At 32.9% G+C, this 19,047-nt stretch overlaps 2 protein-coding genes across 3 annotated transcripts; one reads left to right on the forward strand and one right to left on the reverse strand.

Annotated features, from left to right (window-relative positions):
- The first annotated feature begins 7,169 nt into the window (after nucleotides 1-7,169).
- Nucleotides 7,170-9,056, forward strand: LOC131635713 (LOB domain-containing protein 27-like). Its single transcript, XM_058906361.1, has 2 exons — nucleotides 7,170-8,024; nucleotides 8,702-9,056. Exons 1-2 carry the CDS (start codon nucleotides 7,243-7,245, stop codon nucleotides 8,802-8,804), a joined length of 885 nt encoding a protein of 294 aa, XP_058762344.1. The 5' UTR covers nucleotides 7,170-7,242; the 3' UTR covers nucleotides 8,805-9,056.
- A 197-nt stretch (nucleotides 9,057-9,253) lies between these two features.
- LOC131635702 (zinc finger protein BRUTUS-like At1g18910) lies at nucleotides 9,254-18,166 on the reverse strand. 2 transcript variants are annotated; one of them, XM_058906343.1, is made up of 12 exons: nucleotides 17,720-18,166; nucleotides 17,347-17,565; nucleotides 16,198-16,392; nucleotides 15,765-16,114; nucleotides 15,189-15,420; nucleotides 13,037-14,718; nucleotides 12,152-12,370; nucleotides 11,918-12,055; nucleotides 10,827-11,064; nucleotides 10,688-10,747; nucleotides 9,618-9,689; nucleotides 9,254-9,520 (listed from the first exon to the last, which is right to left on the reverse strand). In XM_058906343.1, exons 1-12 carry the CDS (start codon nucleotides 18,023-18,025, stop codon nucleotides 9,419-9,421), a joined length of 3,813 nt encoding a protein of 1,270 aa, XP_058762326.1. In that variant the 5' UTR covers nucleotides 18,026-18,166; the 3' UTR covers nucleotides 9,254-9,418. The 2 variants fall into 2 exon arrangements, with proteins under 2 accessions (XP_058762326.1, XP_058762333.1); XM_058906350.1 differs by having other exon boundaries at nucleotides 10,827-11,061; nucleotides 17,720-18,163.
- Between the last annotated feature and the right edge of the window lie 881 nt (nucleotides 18,167-19,047).

Genomic DNA, 19,047 nt, shown 5'->3' on the forward strand with positions numbered 1-19,047 from the left:
TGAAAAGTTTTTATTTTTGAAAATCATATTCACTCAATAATTCGATCCAACTTATTTTTTTGTTTCGGTTTGAGTGGGTTTCACTATGTTTATTGGGTTTACCCAATTTTCACCTTTAATCCCTCAAAGAAAGTTTAAGAGAAAATATGCTTAAGTAAAAATATCAATTTAAAGCATTTATTTAATACTAACAGAACCTATTTAAGATTAGCATTTTTCTGTCAGATTCTTGGACTTGTTTTGTTAGTTTGTTAGCATTTATTAGGTATATTATTCGGGAATTTCTTATTCCACTCATGCTTTTTCAACGCCCCACGCGAAATTCTAAAATTATCTCTGAAAATTGGAAATATATTTTCGGTTTGTACCCCCACACACATATAATTCATTTGTTTTTGAGATTCGTCTATTTTATGATAAAATTTATTTCGGAAATGCACTTCTGATATAAAATCGAAAATGTATTTCTGATTTTTATGCATTTAAAGTGTGACAGTTTGTTTGTTTCCTGTGCCGCCGCTGTTTCCCTGCGCCATTAATCTATCATGCAACGCTTTGTCCCCCACACGTTGTTTGTACCTTGCTCAAGAATGGTACAAAAATGGAGAATCGGAGGGAAACTTGTTGATTCTTATGGGCCAGATATATTAAATATTCAAAAACCCTTGATGAAGTTGACTATAAAAGGACCTCTTGGTGGAAATGCAAAAGAGATTCAGATTCAGAGAGAAACACTTGGTAGAGATTGGTGTGCAAGTAAGCTGGATCAAATTGGAGAGCTTCTCATCTCTTCATCTCAAGTATAAACTACCGGTATCTAGTGTGACATTACACGTCTCTTGTTGGTTGAAGAATGCAAGAACACAAAGAAGTTACTCTTAGGTTTTCATTTCTTTTCCATTATGTGTTTAAGAATTTTTAGCTTAGGATCCAGTGTTGATGTATGTACTAAGCTCATTATGATCTAAACTCCTTTATGTTGAGCAATGAGAACTTAATATGAAGTATTCTTTTATGTTAAATGATGAATTGTTAGTGGTTTATTTTACCATGCATTATATTGTTATAAATCTGATTCTTCAGATGATCAGTTTAGTAAAAGATGCGAGCTTGTTATTGTGAGGAATTCATCAACAAGTAAAACTTATGATAAATGTGATTCAAAATAGTAGGATAGAAATATTCATTATATTAGCCACTTTATGCTTAAATAGATACAATTATAGAGGACATTTAGAATGAAACCAAACATAAATTAAAGTTAAATGTGAAGCTTAGGAATTTGTCCCCTTGCTTTCTTCTATATGTTTTTTATATTGTAGGAATACACCATAAGATCGCATTCTGACCTCTTTGGTGTGACATAGCACATCATGTACACACAATAGATAAGTTATATTAATGGATCATTTTTCAACATATTCCCCATCAGTGTTTCCATTTATGTAAACCAAAGTTATTTCTGCTATTTTTACTTTAAAATTGAACTTGTGACAACCATTAATTATCGATATTTTTGCTCTTGCTCACTCACAAAAGTTAGTTGTGAAATTCATTCCAAGTTATTTCCACTCAGCTTGGGTTTGAAATTTTTACTAATATATCACTTGCTACTTTAAGAACATGTACACTTGCATGTGACATCATACATTTTCAAACAACAATGTCGTATTGTGTATATTTTTACATTTGTCACATGTTACATCTTGTGTGTCTGTGATATATTATTTTTATATGATGGGTATCCTTCTTTTTTTTATGTTTAGGTTTGTTTATTTGATTTTTTATATGTTGCTGATTATTTTGCATTTAGCCTCATTACCATTTCTCTGAATTTTTTTATCATGTCAAAGGGGGATAAGTTGAATGTGAGTCAAGATTTAGTTTATGAATTTTATTCTATTTATGGTATTGTGTAAGTTTTAGGGAAGCATAAGCAAAAGTAGGAAAACACTAATCACACTTTACTTCTACTCAACGTCGACTCAATTCCAATTGCAAAATTTGTAGGCTTGTCAAGCATAAAAAAGGGGGAGACTGGAGTTGCTCTGCCTCCTAAGATTTGTCCTCTTTTATATTGTGTTGCTTGTCAATTTAGTATTTTGGTTTATTTTTCATAATTAAGTCTCCTCACATAGTTGCACATTTTAGAATTAAATGCTAAATCATTTTCACGCATGCACAAATCAAACTATTTGCTTAAAGACAACACAATATATTTTTAATCAAATCAACTCTTCATATTTGTTAAATTTTGAAGTTTTTGAAGTGTGATTCGAATTAGGGAATTTTTTTTACTCGAATAAAAATGTGATTAGAATAAATATAAAATAAAAAAAATTAGATTTTACTTATATATTTCTTATTCAAATCATAGAAAAGCCTTATTCGAATCATACAAGTATTGATTCTAATCACAAAAAGGCTTGACTCTAATAAAAAAATTGATACAAATTTTGGCCTTTAGTTTTATATTTCTAATTTGAATCATGAATTTGTCTAACTCAAATCTAATAAAAAATTTGATACAAATTTTGGCCTTTAGTTTTATATTTCTAATTTGAATCATGAGTTTGTCTAACTCAAATCAAATTACTAGAATAATAAAAAAATCATGATTCAAATCATAAAAGCAGTTTTCTTGATTCAAAATATTCACTCTCTTGACTTTACTCATACCATTTATTCATGACTCGAATCAAATGAGTATTTTCTCTCATTTTTGTGTCTTATCTCCAACACATATATAAATAATTTTTCAAAATTTCTCTCACAATAATCAAATGGATCATATACACTTGACTCTCAGAAACTTTCAAAAATCATTTTTTAGTATTATTTTTAGATTGCAACTGAAATTTCTCTTCATCTTAAACCTCTAACTTCTACCATTATCAGTTGGTTTAGCTTTTCAACCTAGGGCGTGAGATATGCGAAAGGAGGTTCATTTGTGATTAATATTTTGTGAAAGGTTCAAGGTTAGGTTGACATCTTTATATGGTTTTGGCTGGGATTGAAAATTCAGGTGTGAAAAAGAATGAGTTTCTTTTCTCCAATATTGGTTTGGTAAAGTTGTATGGAAGTTACTACTGACGAAGCTAGAGTTTCTATTTCCTTAAGACAAATCAATGCTCAGACAAGGAACCGGTAGGACTTAGGAGAAGTTGTTTCAAAATGGAAGCTCAGAGAAGAATTCTTTAATTTAGAAGGTGGAAGTCGTGATCGAGTGAAGTTCTTGTAGAGATCAATGTCAAACGCTGTATACATTCGAAGAGAAGATTTAAATCAAAGATTGTTTAATTTTGAGTATTATCTTGAATCTTGTAATTGTATTAAAATACTCTACAAAAATTGTCAAATCATAGTAGAAAACTACAAATTTTCATTGAGAATTCATTGAAGTGTGGAGTAGGTACTAAGCATGGACTAACGTGATGAACCAATATAAATTTAGTGTGCTATCTCTCTTTTCTTATCTCTTATATTTTGTTTAGAATCATATGTTTGATATTACTCTTTTCTTAGAAATTTGATGTTGTTAGATTTTATCACATTCATAGTTATTTTGTGTATAAAAATTAAACCTATGTTAGATCAAGATTCTAAACAATCATACTTGTGATAAAACATGAAAACTGTAATAATAGATTTTTAGTCAATTGAATAGTTTTGATTTACTCATCTCATATAAATTGAACTTAGATCAATTGAAACTCTAATTGCTTTAATCTCTTCATCTTTCAATATCATATGTCGTCCATGAATTCTGTTATGTCGAACAATATCATTAAACTCTGATTTAAAAAAGAAATTTGTTCTAAATTAGTCTTTTCGAGAACAGTCTATTCACCCCCTTCTAAATCATATGAGTCTTATTCTCTCCCAACACACCATACTGACTAGGAGTGGCAAAGCGGGCGGCCCGCCCCGCCATATGCCCGCTAAAAAAAGAGCGGGGCGGACATGCCGGCCAAGTTAAAATGGGCATAAAAACTTAGCCCGCCCCGTCAAGGTGGCGGGTTGGCGGGCGGCGTGCTTGTCCGCCTATTTATTTATTTATTTATCCATTTTTAATAGATTATTATACTTTTTTAACATTATAATCAGATATTTCACATAGTTTTTAGAACATTTTTTTATAAAGTATCTTTTAAATAAATTTTATTTAAAAAATATAACATATATTCACAAATAAAATTATCAAGAGTTAAAAATACTAGAATTAACTTTAAAAAAACAGATTTTGACGGAGCGGAGGGCTTTGGCGGGCGGGCCTAAAATCTCAACCCAACCCGCCATATTTTGGCGGGTGCGCGGGCCGACCTACCGGGCCACGACCTGTTTTGTCACCCCTAATATTGACAACCAATACAAAAATAAAATAATTTGAATAAACATTCAAATAATTCAAATTTCAATTTCCAATCTATTCTTCAAGACTCCAAATTATAATTTCTGGACTGCATTCATATAATAGAAAAAACATATTATCCCAATTGTCATTAATGATAGACATGTACGTTATCTATAAATTCAAAAAAAATTGTATCTTTTGATGTAGAAATACAATAGGATAGTGTTTGGAAATAAAAAATCGTAATAAGAATACAAGATTTTTTTTGGAAGGGTTTAAAAAAATATGTTATGATCATGAAGAGTATCACATATGCATGGTTTGACACAAGGTAAAATAGAATTCATTTTCGCGTTCGAATGTGTCCGAATTTCAATTGTCGAAGGGTGTGTCTGAAATTTGTAATCCATACAAATGTTCATTTTCATTGGATGCATTTCTAATAAAAAAAATTGTTGTACTATGATATTTTTCTAGCATTTGGTGCGTTTGAATTTCAATCTCTGTACAATGAAAAAAAAACTTTAAAGCATGGACTAACGTGATGAATCATATTATAAATTCAGCGTACTATCTCTCTTTTCTTGTCTCTTATATTTTGTTTAGAATCAGAGGTTTGATTTTACTTTTTTCTTAGAAATTTGATATTGTTAGATTTTATCACATTCATAGTTATTTTGTGTATAAAAATTAGACCGGTGTTAGATCAAGCTTCTAAACTATGATACTTGTGATAAAACATGAAAACTGTAATAATATAATTTTTAGTCAATTGAATAGTTTTGATTTACACTTCTCATATAAATTGAATTTAGATCAATTGAAACTCTAATTGCTTTAGTCTCTTCATCTTTCATTTATTTTATTTCTAGTTTAAATGTATACGATAATCATTTCAATATCATATATCGTCCATGAATTATGTTATGCCGAACAATTTCATTAAACTCTGATTTAAAAAAGAAAATTGTTCTAAATTAGTCTTTTTGAGAACAGTCTATTTACCCCCTTCTAAATCATTTGAGTCTTATTCTCTCCCAACACACCATACTGACAACCAATAAAAAATAAAACAATTTGAATAAACATTCAAATAATCCAAATTTCAATTTCCAGTCCATTCCTCCAAGGAACCAAATTATAAATTCTGGACTCCGTTCATGTAATAGAAAAAACCATATTATCCCAATTGTCATTAATGATAGACATGTACGTTACCTATAATTTCAGACAATTTTGTATCTTTTGATGTAGAAATACAATAGGATAGTGTTTGAAAATGAAAAATCGTAATAAAAATACAATTTTTTTTTGGAAGGGTTTAAAGAAATATGTTATGATCATGAAGAGTATCACATATGCATGGTTTTGACACAAGGTAATATAGAATTCGTTTTCCCGTTCGAGTGTGTCCGAATTTCAATTGTCGAAGGGTGTGTCTGAAATTTGTAATTCACACAAATGTTCACTTGCATTGGAAAAATTGATTAAATTATGATATTTTTCTAGCATTTGGTGCGTTTGGATTTCAATCTCTGTATAATGAAAAAAAAAATCTTCAAATTTTCTTAGAGCTTGAGAGAACTAATAAAAGTGCAATGACCATCCCATTACAAAAATCATATATGATTATAGTAGTGTCATTTTGTAGTTGGATGGCGGTATTTTAAAATTTCATGTATTTTTTTGGTTGATCTAAAATTTCATGTATTTTTTGGGGTAGAAACCGAGTATCTTGTGTGTGCGGCTGCATAGACTAGTCTTTCGAGTCGGGTAGGACCACAATAGATGTCAAAGCTTGTTGGAATTCCACCAAAACTTATGATGAATTTCTATCAATCTTGATGAACAAGATTGTTATCACCACATGATAACAATGAAAAGAGAAAAGAAATTTAAAGAAGAAAAGAGACTAGGGTTTCTACAGAGTAACTCTCTGTCCATAAACTATAAAGCCCTAAAGCCAAGGCCCAAAACTATAAAAGTCCAAAATATCTATTTTGGAACTAAATCAAATCTAATCTATTTTAAGTCTAAATTAAATCTATCTAGATCTAAAACAAATATGTGTGTAAAAAACTCTTTCCACACTTCTAAATAAAATAAATCTTTTCGACACTCCATTGTCTCTCTCGAGCAAATTGCTTCGACACAAGGACTTACTTTCAACAAAGCTTTCCCTCAAGAGAATTTAACATTGCTGCGTATCCAGGACTTGGATCAAATCAAAAATCGCTGATTAAACGGGAAGAAATCTCTTACCATTTCATATATTATATAAATAATATTTAATTTGATAGACAAAAAAATTCTTAATAATTATAAATGGAAATTATGTATACTACTAAAAAAACATTCTATCATAAGTACATTTTATAAAAATTTATACCTTCAAAGTATTTAATAACCCGTTTAAATAATAATTTACCCTTCATTATATTCTACTCTTAACAATCAATCTCATCCAAAGGATTGATACTATGTAGACTCATAACAATATTGTTTAAAGCAAATTAGTTAACAAAATTCTTTTGACAACATTTATTTTCTTGTAAAATTTAATGATTATAGTAAGAGTATTGTCTCAAGGTTAGAATAGATAACAACAGTTAGTGAGACATGATCGAAGCATATGGTAACCCCAAAACTTAGGAGTTTCCCACATTCTATTTTCTCTCTAACAGAATAATCACTTTTGAAAACAATTTCCTCCAAACATGTGTCCACTTTTACTCAGTCTTTCCTTACCCAACAGATCCATACATTAATATAGACTCTTGTTTTCCTCGTACACACATCTTCAAAACTCATTCATTCTGGATCATACTTAGTTAGTTTCTTCCAACATCATTCTCACTGGGTGGTGGAAAGAAATCATAGTAATAATAATGACCCTTAAGGGTGGGACAACACAGGCTTGTGCAGCATGCAAATTCCAGAGAAGAAAGTGCACACCTGAGTGCGTTTTAGCTCCTTATTTCCCTGCAGATCAACCTAAGATATTCCTTAATGTTCACAAACTATTTGGAGTTAGCAACATTGTCAAGATACTTAAAATCTTGGAGCCTACTCAGAAGAAACCGGCTATGGATTCGATTATCACGCAAGCTAATTATAGAGATAAGTATCCGGTGCATGGATGTTGGGAGGAAATTTGCAGGCTACAATATCAAATATGGATGATGGAAGAAGAGCTTCATGCTGTTTATCAACAACTTGAAATGTGTCGACAACAACAACAGTTGCCTCATGATGATGTGACTTCGCAGTTAGAATTGGGAATGGGACCACGTTCGTCCAATGCGCTCGCGCTGTTTAATAACACTCCGCAGCCACAGAATTATAACACAGTGGCTGCTCCTTTGTCTGTGTCTCAACAGCATTCTTACTCCAACAGCAATAGTATGGATTATAATAACTCTCCTCTCTATATGGATTCGAAGGATAATGTTACGAATCCGAATTTGTGGCTTCAGTGCCCTTACACTAATAGCAATGGCAATTCAATAACAATGCAACCTCATCAGTTGATTGCCTCAGAGTCACAACAACCACTGTCATCTGTTCAACAAGGAGTTGTTGAAGATAATTATGATGAAATGCATTCGTTTTTTGATACGGTTGATGATAGGCAATCATACATTTATTCTAAGGAGGCTTATGAATCAAGGTAGATTTATCAGTTTATTATGACATGATTATTAAGCACATGGTAGAAGCAAAACAAACACTACTTTTTTCTCTTCTATATGAATATCCATAGGTTCACTCAATCAGAGGTAGTCTTGTTTGAGGTTTGTACCATTTTGTACACATATGAATAGGTAAATTGGTAGATTTTATAAGTGAGCTGGTTCATATACCTAATGCCTTGAGGTTTTGGATGGATATATAATCTTCCTCTCCTGTGGTTCTGAAGCATTGTCTAGTTGTTACTCTCGACTTCTCTTGAATCCTCAAACAAGTGGTATCAGATTATAATTCGCATATAAGAGTTGGGAGCTCACACTTGTGGGAGATATTGTTAACTTAAGTGTGAGTGGTTGAATTCAACGTCACCTATAAATGTTGGATTTATACGAGAGATGACCTATATACATAAATGCCTTAAGATTTTGGGTGGAGATATGACATCTCTCCTTTTTTGTGGTCCTGGAGCATTGTCTTCCAACTTTTCTGAACTCCTCAACAAATACCAATTCGTACAAAATGAGTTTGAAAGTCTATTATTGAAAGTAGATATAGTAGGACACTTTGTGGTGTTAATTGATTCTGACTCTATATTAAATCAAAATCTTATGAAATGAAAATTCTTGTTTTTTTTATGTTATATATCTCTGCTTGCAGTTCAGAAGAATCATTGAAAGATACAAGAAAGTGCACTGAGCATGTTTCTGAGAATGAACTGAAGAGTGCTGCTGCTTGTTTCAGCCTTACCAGTGTCAACTGATCAGTACTGTGTTTGCCATCCTTTCTTCAACAAAAAGAAAAACTGAACTGGGTTTCATTTTTTCCATTCCTTCTTGGATTTTTTTTTGGTAATCTTGTCATAGTTGAGTTTCCAATCATGCACTTGTCAATGTATTAAATAGAAGCAGATACCTCTTCAACTGTCTATCAAATTTTGTTGGTTATATTGAGAAGGCAGAGAATAATACCTAGATATGACATTTTCATCAATCTGTACTGATTATTTGACTGTTCTTACATGATAGATCGTCGTAATGTTAATTGCTTAACTTTTTTGGATCATCTTATTTCTTTCTAACCTTGTGCTATACCTTTAGTTATCTTAGTAATGTAACTAAAATGAAAAAGGATGCACATAAAGCACCATAGTACAAGAGATTTTATATGATTACTATCCTGCACTCACAGTGGTATTAACTTACACAGTGATAACAAAAACAGATAAAATTTATATGGAATTATTTTTACATTATAATTTAGAAGGATTATTCTGACATAAGAAGATCTAAAAATTAAAAATTATATATATAATTATCTAATATTTAAATACAAAGAAGCTAGGAGAGGCAAATATCAATGCTCACACTTGAATAATCATAAAACTCTAGTGTTGTATGAACCACAAGAAATGCATTTATGGTAAAGCCAGTGGAAGGGAGCTGCTCCTTTCTTTTCACAGTCATTACATAAAATAACCTGCAGTTATAAGGTTCAATTAGAGTATACATTGGGAAAAAAATACAAAATCTGAGGTTTAATATGAGACGAGAAATAAGAAAAACAGCTGACTAGCCTGAATTTGACCGGAAAACTCGTCAGGCATTTTCTCCTCAGCCAACAGTGCATCTAGCATCCTAAAATAAACCTGCAAGGCATTCTGATAGTTTTAGAGAGATGATTGCTTTAAGGATAAATGGAGTGCCGATGACAAAAATTAAGATTCAATTTAACAGTCCAGCCATTTCAAACAGACAAAATTATTATTGGGCAGGGTTTAGGGCAAGTTCTATAACATATTAGTGGTGTTTTTGTTTTGTAACATGTCAAAAATATCAAACTTATGGCAAGTTCTATAACATATTAGTGGTGTTTTGTTTTGTAACATATCGTTCACAAAAATATCAAACTTATGTTAAGTTCTATAACTTTAACATGGTAACAAAGTGGCATCATCCACCATGATTAGTTGATGCAACTAATGGAAGTTCTATGGCATTCCGGCATTTTTAGTCAAATGCAGTTAGCCCTAACTATATCCCAAATGCAGTCTAGCCTCTGTCCTAGAAATCATCTGCCCCCAGCTTATCCCAGATACCATTTACTCTTCCCTCTTGTCCCAGATGCAATCTGGAGTCTGGACCAAACTCTTATCCCAATTGCGGGTTGGCCTGGCTCTACTCCCATATGTGGACTGGCTTTGACTCTCTTCCGAGATGCGGTTAGGCTAGCTCTTCTCCAAAATATGGCCTTGCCTTAGCTCTTGTCCTTAGATGCAATCTGGCCCTAGCTCTTATCCTAGATGAACTCTGGCCTTCAACTTTTGTTTGAGTTGACTTAAAATCAAGTAAAGCTCAGTAAGCTTTAGCTTGAGGGAGTGTTAGAATATCTTTATTGTATCATAATATAAAGTAAAGTATCTTTATTCTGAATATTCTTTCTCCTCCCACTACAATTAAAAGACAATCCTATAGTGTAACCATTATAATCATCAGATTGCAAGCAAGCTTCTAGTAAAATCCTCAGTACATGTAAGAATGTATGTGATGAGACATATACAATCATTACCATGATAAAATATATTTGCAGCAATATGAAATGAACAATATATCTTAATAGGACATGTGATGACAAATATTGACTGACCTGCATGTCTCCAAGTGACTTGCTACATATTGGGCAGGTATAGTTAAAGCAAGTATATTCCTGAAAGTCCACCCCAATGATTCTAAAGTTATCTTTGTTTTTGCCAAAAGATTTTGAGGGAAAAAACACAAAGAAGTACCTGAAAACATGCTGAGTGCATCACATGACCACATGAGAGGGCTTTTACTGGAGAGCAGGATGTGAAAATATATTCATGACAAATCGGACAGTTTTCCTCTAAAGATTTCTCTCTGCATGTATGTATCATAAGAGAACGGGACATACAAGCATTGCAATTCATGCAATGAAAAAAGTCAACACCCAAACCCTTTCCAAGTCGGCATAAGTTACAAAAAGGACAGTGGTAAATATTCCTGCTAAAAAAAGCAAGAGTTTTAGTCATGACAATTTTAAAGGTATTCAAGATAAGGTGACAAACATGACCTTCATGTATCTGATCATTTTTTATAAAATAAAGAGAGAACTTGGAATACGTTAAATTAGACCCCATTTTCGATTCTTAGTGTCATATCCGTTACATATTATTTTGGATGACGACAAAGTAAAAAGGTCATCCTACCATAAGTTTCTGAAACCTGCCTTCTATAGGTATGAAAAACATTAAGATGCCATATTATTCACTCTTAGTTTTAGGGACTAGCTTCTATTAGCTGGCCCAACGGCATTCCATAACTAAATTCACCTACAACCTATAAAATTGCTCACTTATTGGTTTCCACCCACCTAACATTCTCACATTTTATAAAACTCTTTTGGGGTATAAAGGCCTAATTATATCACTAGTTCTAGAAATGTGACTTTATACACCCTTAACTATAGTAGTGGAGCTCTCGATGTTTTTTTGTTGAGAAATAGAGAGGGTCCCTAGCCGTCAAATATTGCCCCCCAAGAATGTTTAGGCAGTCAACTCTAAATCCTATTGTAACTGAAACACCAAATTTGCAATGTATTTATGTTACAGACGTCATTTAATTAGTTATCATCTCCTTGATAGACTCTAACTATCTCCTTAAATTATGGTATTATTGATACCATAAATAACACATTAGCGAGTAAGTCTGGGACACAACTTCTCTTATACTTTTGCAAAATTCTATGGGATGAGTATTTTACGAATTCCACCAATGGATGGAGAGTAAATAAATAGATATGCTTCTCTAAAATAAAGTCAAAAGTTTGTTTATAAAAAGACCAGTTAAGTTACATTACCTTTCATCTTCAAATAATTTGCAGATCTTGCAGTAATATTTTGCCATGGATAAATTACCACAAGAAACTGATGAACATGTGGCATTGATTGGTTGAATCACCAAGCACTTCATACACATCATCATTGTAATAGATTTTCTACATATATTTAGGCATTCCATCAAATATGAATTATGAAAATTGAATTCCTCAATTCAAAAAATTAAACATAAATAGAGCACATTCTACTCTTACCTGTCAATTAAATGATCCGATACCTCATCATGGCAATGTATGCAAGCATGGAGTTCATTACAACAGGGAGCAAAAAGCTTACAGTTTCTCTTGTAGTGTTTGCAGCCATAGACTTGTTTGAGAGGGTCCTTGTAAGATGGATGTTTCCCAGGGAATTCCAGCCCATCACTTTTGATATTGACTTCCATAGAAGAAATCTTCTGATTAATAATCCAACGGCTGAAAATATGTGGATAGCTATGTTAAAAACCTGAAGTCTGTGGCTATCATAGGCTTGGAATAGATGAACGACAGATGCAATTTGTCAGGCAGGAATACAGTCTTCTAAAAAAAATGTATGATAATTTCTAGCAAATAGATATCAAGGGTTTGCAACATCATACTTAAATAAACCCCAGACATTTAGATACAAATATGAGAGGGATATTCTGTTCACTTTTATTTCAGCATTTAACTCCGGAGAAGTGTTATTATCCCTGGTTAGGAGGACTTTCAGCTCTTTCCTTTCTCTGTAGTTACTAGTTAGTACTGATTTCATCCTCAACACAATACCCCTTTATAGATAGGAACTATCTCCTATAGCCTTCTAAAATTAATGATAAGGAAAATAAGCAAGAATACATAACCTTCCCGTTAATAGATGTTGAAATTAGCTTAAAATTAAGTTGAATCTAAACATAACAATTGTATTGTTTCCTGTCACTAAAATTGCCTAGCAAAACAATTAAGGCAATACTCTTAAATTGTTACTCAAAAATATGAGGAGAAAAACATAATTGTTAGCAGCCAACTACCCAAGAGCTACGGTGTTAAGTATAAGCACATTATGATTTTTTATTTATATTTATAACAAAAACCGTTAGGAAAATCACAAGACAGACCAACCTCGTAAGTAGGCTCTGTATTACGTACGACTTTTTCTGAGGATCTAGGCAAGAGTCACGAGATACCCTTCTTATTACCCTCTCCAGATCATCTTGACTCAATTTCAGAAGTCGGTCATAATGCCCAGACTTGTTAAAATCAAAATGTTGAAAAGACTGACTTGTCAAAATGCCCACTGGTTTTACTTCATTGCATTTATGTTTCTTAATATCATGAAATTGATTTGTGCATTTTGAACATTGACTAAAATTTTGTGCTGTATTATGAATCTTAACATTGTCATCAACATTGGAGTTGGAGAGCTCAGAATTATTGCCAATAAGATCCTTCTGCCAAAAATTTATGCTTTCATTGGCCGATGATTCTTCTTGTAATTCATTAAGAACTTCTTCAGACAAATATTTGGATATAATTTCTAGTGGTTCAACATTCTGTAAAGGGGCATCATTTGATCCATCTGCTGCCTTAGCTAAACTGTACCCATTCCACCATTCACTTAACCACTCGTCAAACATTGTATTCTTAGTAACCATGGACCATAAGAACATTAAAATATGCTGCTCTTCCTGTGTTAAAGATGCCATCAGCCAAGGTATCATATCTTGTAATATTTCTGCACTTATTCTTCCAAGCATGCATCCTATGATCTTCCCTTGCTCTCGGTTGGAGAAGAATTCTCTAATTATAGGCCAAAGTTCTATTTCCTCACGGTTAATATGATCAGAAAGTAACTTATGCATCGATTTGCACATTTCCTGCAGCTTCTTGATTAAATGATCACGCCTTAGCCTTCTCTTGTCCCTTATCTTTGAATCAGTAGTAGAGACCGAAGGATGTAATTCAGACATCCTTTCAAGAATGCGAGATATTTTACCAAAGTGCTCAACTTCATGTTTATGATCAAAGGTGTAGGCAAGGCTAATGTTTTTGAGCTGACCTATTGCCTCCAAGGCAGGAAAAACTATCTCATCCTCTGCATCACTATGGATTTGATGAAGAAAACATATGAGATGGAACCGTTTTTGGAAATCTATAAATTCATCATGTCCCTCTAACTGAGCTGAGCCAAGAACTAGGTAATCCAAATCTTTCTTAATAGCCTTGTGAAAGAAAAATATCAGGTCAATTGGCTTTGGATCATTAAGAAAGGAAATAGAAGATGAATTTACTGCATGAAACCTTGGATGCTGATTTAACTTCATAGCAGTGTCAGGGAAAAATATGTGCAAATTAATTCCTGTGGAGTATGGTGTCTCATACTTATTCACATTTTTGGATACAGAAGATGATGAATGGGACAGACAATTCTTGCCACAATTTTTATGTGGCTGCTTGTCAGAACTTAAGAATGAAAACCCACTAGTTTCCTTCATTTTCTCAGATGAAAAAGAGTGTCTTCTTTTGAACATATACTGCAAATCCTGTCGAAACTTCTCAATTGAGGTTTTACCTGAATAACCAGTGCGGAACCATTCATGTAACAATGGAGCAAAAGCTTTACTGACAGAATCATTTCCCTCCTTTATGCAATAGAGAATGGACCTGGATTCCTTTTCAGACAAGTGAACTGAGAACCAAGTTATAACACATTTTAGTAACCCAAGTGGCATCATATGCATGCTCAAGCTTAGAAGTCTCACTTGCATTCCATTTCTGCAGTTCTTTCTAAAGATAGGAAACACCTAATAAACAATTAGGGTGTCAAAATGGAAAACATTTAAATTGTTATTATATAGCATCCTTTAATAGAAGAGATAAAAAAATTTAATAAATATGGAACTAAGATATAGCCAGATATTTGATCCTAAAAAGAAAAATATAGCTAGCCATAAATTGAGCTTTTCGTTAAAAAAGGGAGATTTATTCCCTCTTATTTCTTGCTCTTCTTTTCACTCAAGAGTATGAAACATTTCATTTCATTGATTTTTTCATAAACTAATGTGTCTGTATAACTGGATAGGTTCGTCTACTTAAAGCATTTTTATTTTGATAATACTTTTATGATCAAGAATGGTTTCAAAACCATAATATGTAGATATTTTATTAGACTGATAAACTAAAAGGTTAAAGACCATCCTCACAGATTATTAATATGATGTTCTCTTGTTCCCTACTTTTCTGGGTTAAAAAGAATGTGATTTACATAGAATACCTCAATTTCTTGAAAAGAAAATTGTTTGTTGACAGCTGATATAAATAATTCAAGTTTTCCGCAAAGCTTCTCTACAAATTTGGTCAAAGGCATTTCGCTTTCTGAGTTATAAAGTAGCAACTGTTGTATATCCTCAATGTGAATTTCTCCGAGTAAATATTCAGTAGACTTGGAAAATCGGCCATGGGCCAGTTTGTTCAGTATAGGATGAAAGAATTTTTTCAGAGCATTGCTGTAATCAGAAAGTTATATTCAGAAATTGGACAATTGAGAAGAACAGTAATGAGCAATTTAGATAGAAGACTGGTTTTAAGAAATTCAGCAAAAACAAATTTCCCAAAACGGGTCTTGCTAACGAGTGCCCTCAGGGCACTCTTTAAGCATACTAAATAAAGAAACTATTCTTTATAAAAGTCAGCATTTCAATTTTCAATGCATTGATTACACGCATTTTTAAAAAAACTTACCACTTTAATCACTTAAAAAGTGCCCCAAGGGCACTGGTTAGCATTTCCCAAAACAAATTAGTCAGATTCCACACACCAAAAAAAAATAAGACACTGTCAGAAATATTACCTGTAGAAGATGAGGACATCGGCCAAGAATTTTAGCTGGATAAGTATTGAGTCTAAATTTTGAGAACAGCCAGAATTTCTTATTAGATAAAGCTCTTGCTGAATTTCTTTCAAATCTTTCCTTATTGCATTATGCCAAAGATGGAGAACCTTAACCTGGTCGACCCCATCTTCTGTTTCTTTGTCATTTACTTTCATCTGACTTGAAACATCTTCGTAGTTCGTATTGCAAGAACTCTGCCCAAAAGATTTTTCTATATGTCGGGTTCCATGAGAACCTTGAAGCTCCTCACTCTGAAAATATGTCCGAGAGAAGGTTTGTTTGTTGCTTCCAAGCCAAGAAACCAAAGCCTTCACCATTAGATCTGAATTATTAAAAAGGCGGGGGAGTATATAATATTTTATTCAATATTCAGTAATAAACTCTGGCTAACCTCTTGCAGTGCTCTTTCCATTGGTGCAATTTCATTAAAACACTGAGTAACTTCAGCTTGTTTATCTGCTGAAAGGAAGGATACCATCCATGGCAAAACTTCCTCCAGCAGCATTATAGGAACACTACATATGAATTGCCACAAAAGCGAGGCTTGTTCTTTAGTAGACAAATTTTGGATCAACAGAGGAAAAACCTGAGGCAGTGGGTAAATTTAATAGTAAGTATGATAATCAAGATTCAACAATCTACAAACACATGCTCATGCAAACATAAACATATTGAAGAATTTCAAAATTAAATATGTAGGTCAAGTCCTTTCTAAGTATTGCCTGTCTACTTGTTTTACCCCGTCATGCATTTGCTTGTTCCAGGAAACAAGCTCATGTTTCAGACTCTATTAACATATAATTGTCATTAATGATGTAGATGCCCAAGCAATTAATTGCAGGAAAACCGTATTTTACACATACATACAATAGAAGGCATGTGAAGCTGTAGTCCTAATTTCCACCGGCATGATCATTTTGCAAGTAAGATTAATGTCGGTTGGATATGGTTTTTTCTTGCATCCAAGAGAACAAATGAATGATATTCATTGTCCCTTACAAAAATCGTGGAAAATCTAACATAATTCAATCACTCTATGTTTTAAGACGTTTATTGCATTTTATCCATTAGTCAAAAGAATGAGGGGTAGGGGATTGTTTCATTTAAGTTGTTATTTAGCGAATCCTTTATTGGTTTCAATACTTAATACATTCACCAAGTAAATTAATTGCATTGTGTGTACACAAACTAAAAGAAAATCATCTTATATATTCAAAAGAGTGTTCATGCTAAAACTAATAGAATTAGAACATCAACTTTACTAAATTGTAAGCCTTTGCATTAATGCAGTAAAGGCTTATGATAACTTCTCTTTACTAGTGACATAAAAGAGCTTGACAATTGACATGTGTTTAAACTGCTTATAGTGAAACATGTATTTATCGCAATAAGTTCAAATAAATGAAATTAAACCAACAAAAAGCATAATCAGAAAGACTAAATAACCCCATTGATGCATTATGTCTGAAAACTGAAACAAGAAAAGAACAAAAGATGTAACTGGGCAATCTTTCATGTACACAACAATAGAAACATTTACCTGCTCTTCTTCTTTCAACATGTGTTGGTAGATGGAGGTTTGCAAGATATCGATGCAGTACACAAGCTCTCGGAACAGCTTGGAAATATTCTCACTAGAGCCCATCAGCTCATCCAAGAAGTCTAAAATAGAAACAAACAGCCCATCGGTGCTGTTATGTTCAAGGGAATATGTACATACAACATTTTTTACATGCGCATCCAGTGCATGGAAGATAATCTGCCAAAAACAATTTAGAAATTATATTCTGAATCCTCAACCTTACCTTATTTTAACTATTCGACTTTGAAGTTCAAATTTCCAAACTAACATAAAATTCATACAAATCAATTCATAACTATAATAACGAAAGCTAGTTTCAGAGACTGATCACCTCATCTTCTGCAGCACAGTGATACTTAAGAGCTAACCTAACAAACTGAAACCTCTGTTGAAGCTTAACAACTATTTCTCGGCAACGATTCTGATCATCTTCCAACGACGCCGTTTCAGCGAACACACGAAGCTGATCGAGTTCAGAACGCAGCGCTTTATGAAAACAAACGAACAAAAGTATAGGAGCATCAGGAATTCGAAACTTCGAAAGAATGTCAGGTGAACCGTTGACCTTGACACCGTTCTCCTCCTCCTCCGCCTCCTCTTCCTCCATGTCCGACAAAGAAAGATCTCCGCCTCCCATCGAAAAAACCGGCCGTAACAAACATCAACGGCGAGAGAGAGAAAAGGGAAGTTCAGAGTGGAGAGAAGCATTGGATTTATCTATCTCTGAACTGGCTTGGTAGCTTCGGTTTTGTAATTGTTTATTAATTAAAAAAAAAGAATAAGATTAAAGAAATGGAGAAATGAAAGAGACGTTGTAACCAACGGTGAAGGATTGTTTGTTAGCTTTTGGCGGTTTCAGATGATTTTATTTTGATTTGATATTTTGATTTGATATTTGAGAGAGGCATGAAGCGCGCCTGTTGTGTGATTTATGTGATTTAAGTAATGAGAGCGTGAAAAGGACGCGCTTGTTGATTAATGTGTTTGGCGCGCTGGGATTTTTTTTTTTTTTTTTTTTGCTTTGAATAATGAGAATTGAGATTCTGAGAAGAAAGGGGTGGATTTCGGTTTTTTAACTTTTTTTTATTTGTTTATGTGGCTTTGTCTGGAAGCTGAGGGACCGTGGGTGGGCGGGTCAGTGTCATGGCTAAGTTCATGCTTTTTGCGGGGAGGCTGTGTGTGAGTGAGTTACATGCCGGCCGGCGACACGTTGTTTCGTCTGTTTTATTTAATTACTTTAACTGTTGAGAGTTCTTTTTCATGCTGCTACTACTATTATCTTCATCTATTTTTAAACATAAAATGATACTTAGGGTCTGTTTGGTAACATAAAAAAGTGTTTTTACCTTTTAACTTTAAAAAAAAAATTGTTTGGTAACTATCATTTTAGTTTTTAGTTTATAGTTTTTTTACTAGTTTATATAATATAATAGTATAATAATATAATGAGACTATCAATTTCTTAATTAAGAATGTCTTTTTATGTCATTTAATATTTATCAGTTAGTATAACAGCTAATTTACCAAACACTCAAATTAACTTATCAACTACCAGCTACCAACTACAAGTCATCAGCTACCAGCTAGTTTTACCAAACAGAATCTTATTATTACAAAATTCCACAAACACAAATGAGATTTTTGTATTCATGATTTATT

The sequence above is a fragment of the Vicia villosa genome, linkage group LG1 (assembly GCF_029867415.1).
Source record: "Vicia villosa cultivar HV-30 ecotype Madison, WI linkage group LG1, Vvil1.0, whole genome shotgun sequence".
NCBI classification, from domain to species: domain Eukaryota; kingdom Viridiplantae; phylum Streptophyta; class Magnoliopsida; order Fabales; family Fabaceae; genus Vicia; species Vicia villosa.

What these genes read in the sequence shown, in the direction of transcription:
- LOC131635713 (XM_058906361.1), top strand. Translation starts at nt 7,243, where the DNA reads ATGACCCTTAAGGGTGGGACAACACAGGCTTGTGCAGCATGCAAATTC. An exon ending in AAGGAGGCTTATGAATCAAG is followed by an intron (nt 8,025 to 8,701) that starts GTAGATTTATCA and finishes CTCTGCTTGCAG; the next exon opens with TTCAGAAGAATCATTGAAAG.
- LOC131635702 (XM_058906343.1), bottom strand. Translation starts at nt 18,025, where the DNA reads ATGGGAGGCGGAGATCTTTCTTTGTCGGACATGGAGGAAGAGGAGGCG. An exon ending in ATACAGAGCCTACTTACGAG is followed by an intron (nt 12,371 to 13,036) that starts GTTGGTCTGTCT and finishes ACATATTTTCAG; the next exon opens with CCGTTGGATTATTAATCAGA. An exon ending in TCGGATCATTTAATTGACAG is followed by an intron (nt 12,056 to 12,151) that starts GTAAGAGTAGAA and finishes AAATATATGTAG; the next exon opens with AAAATCTATTACAATGATGA.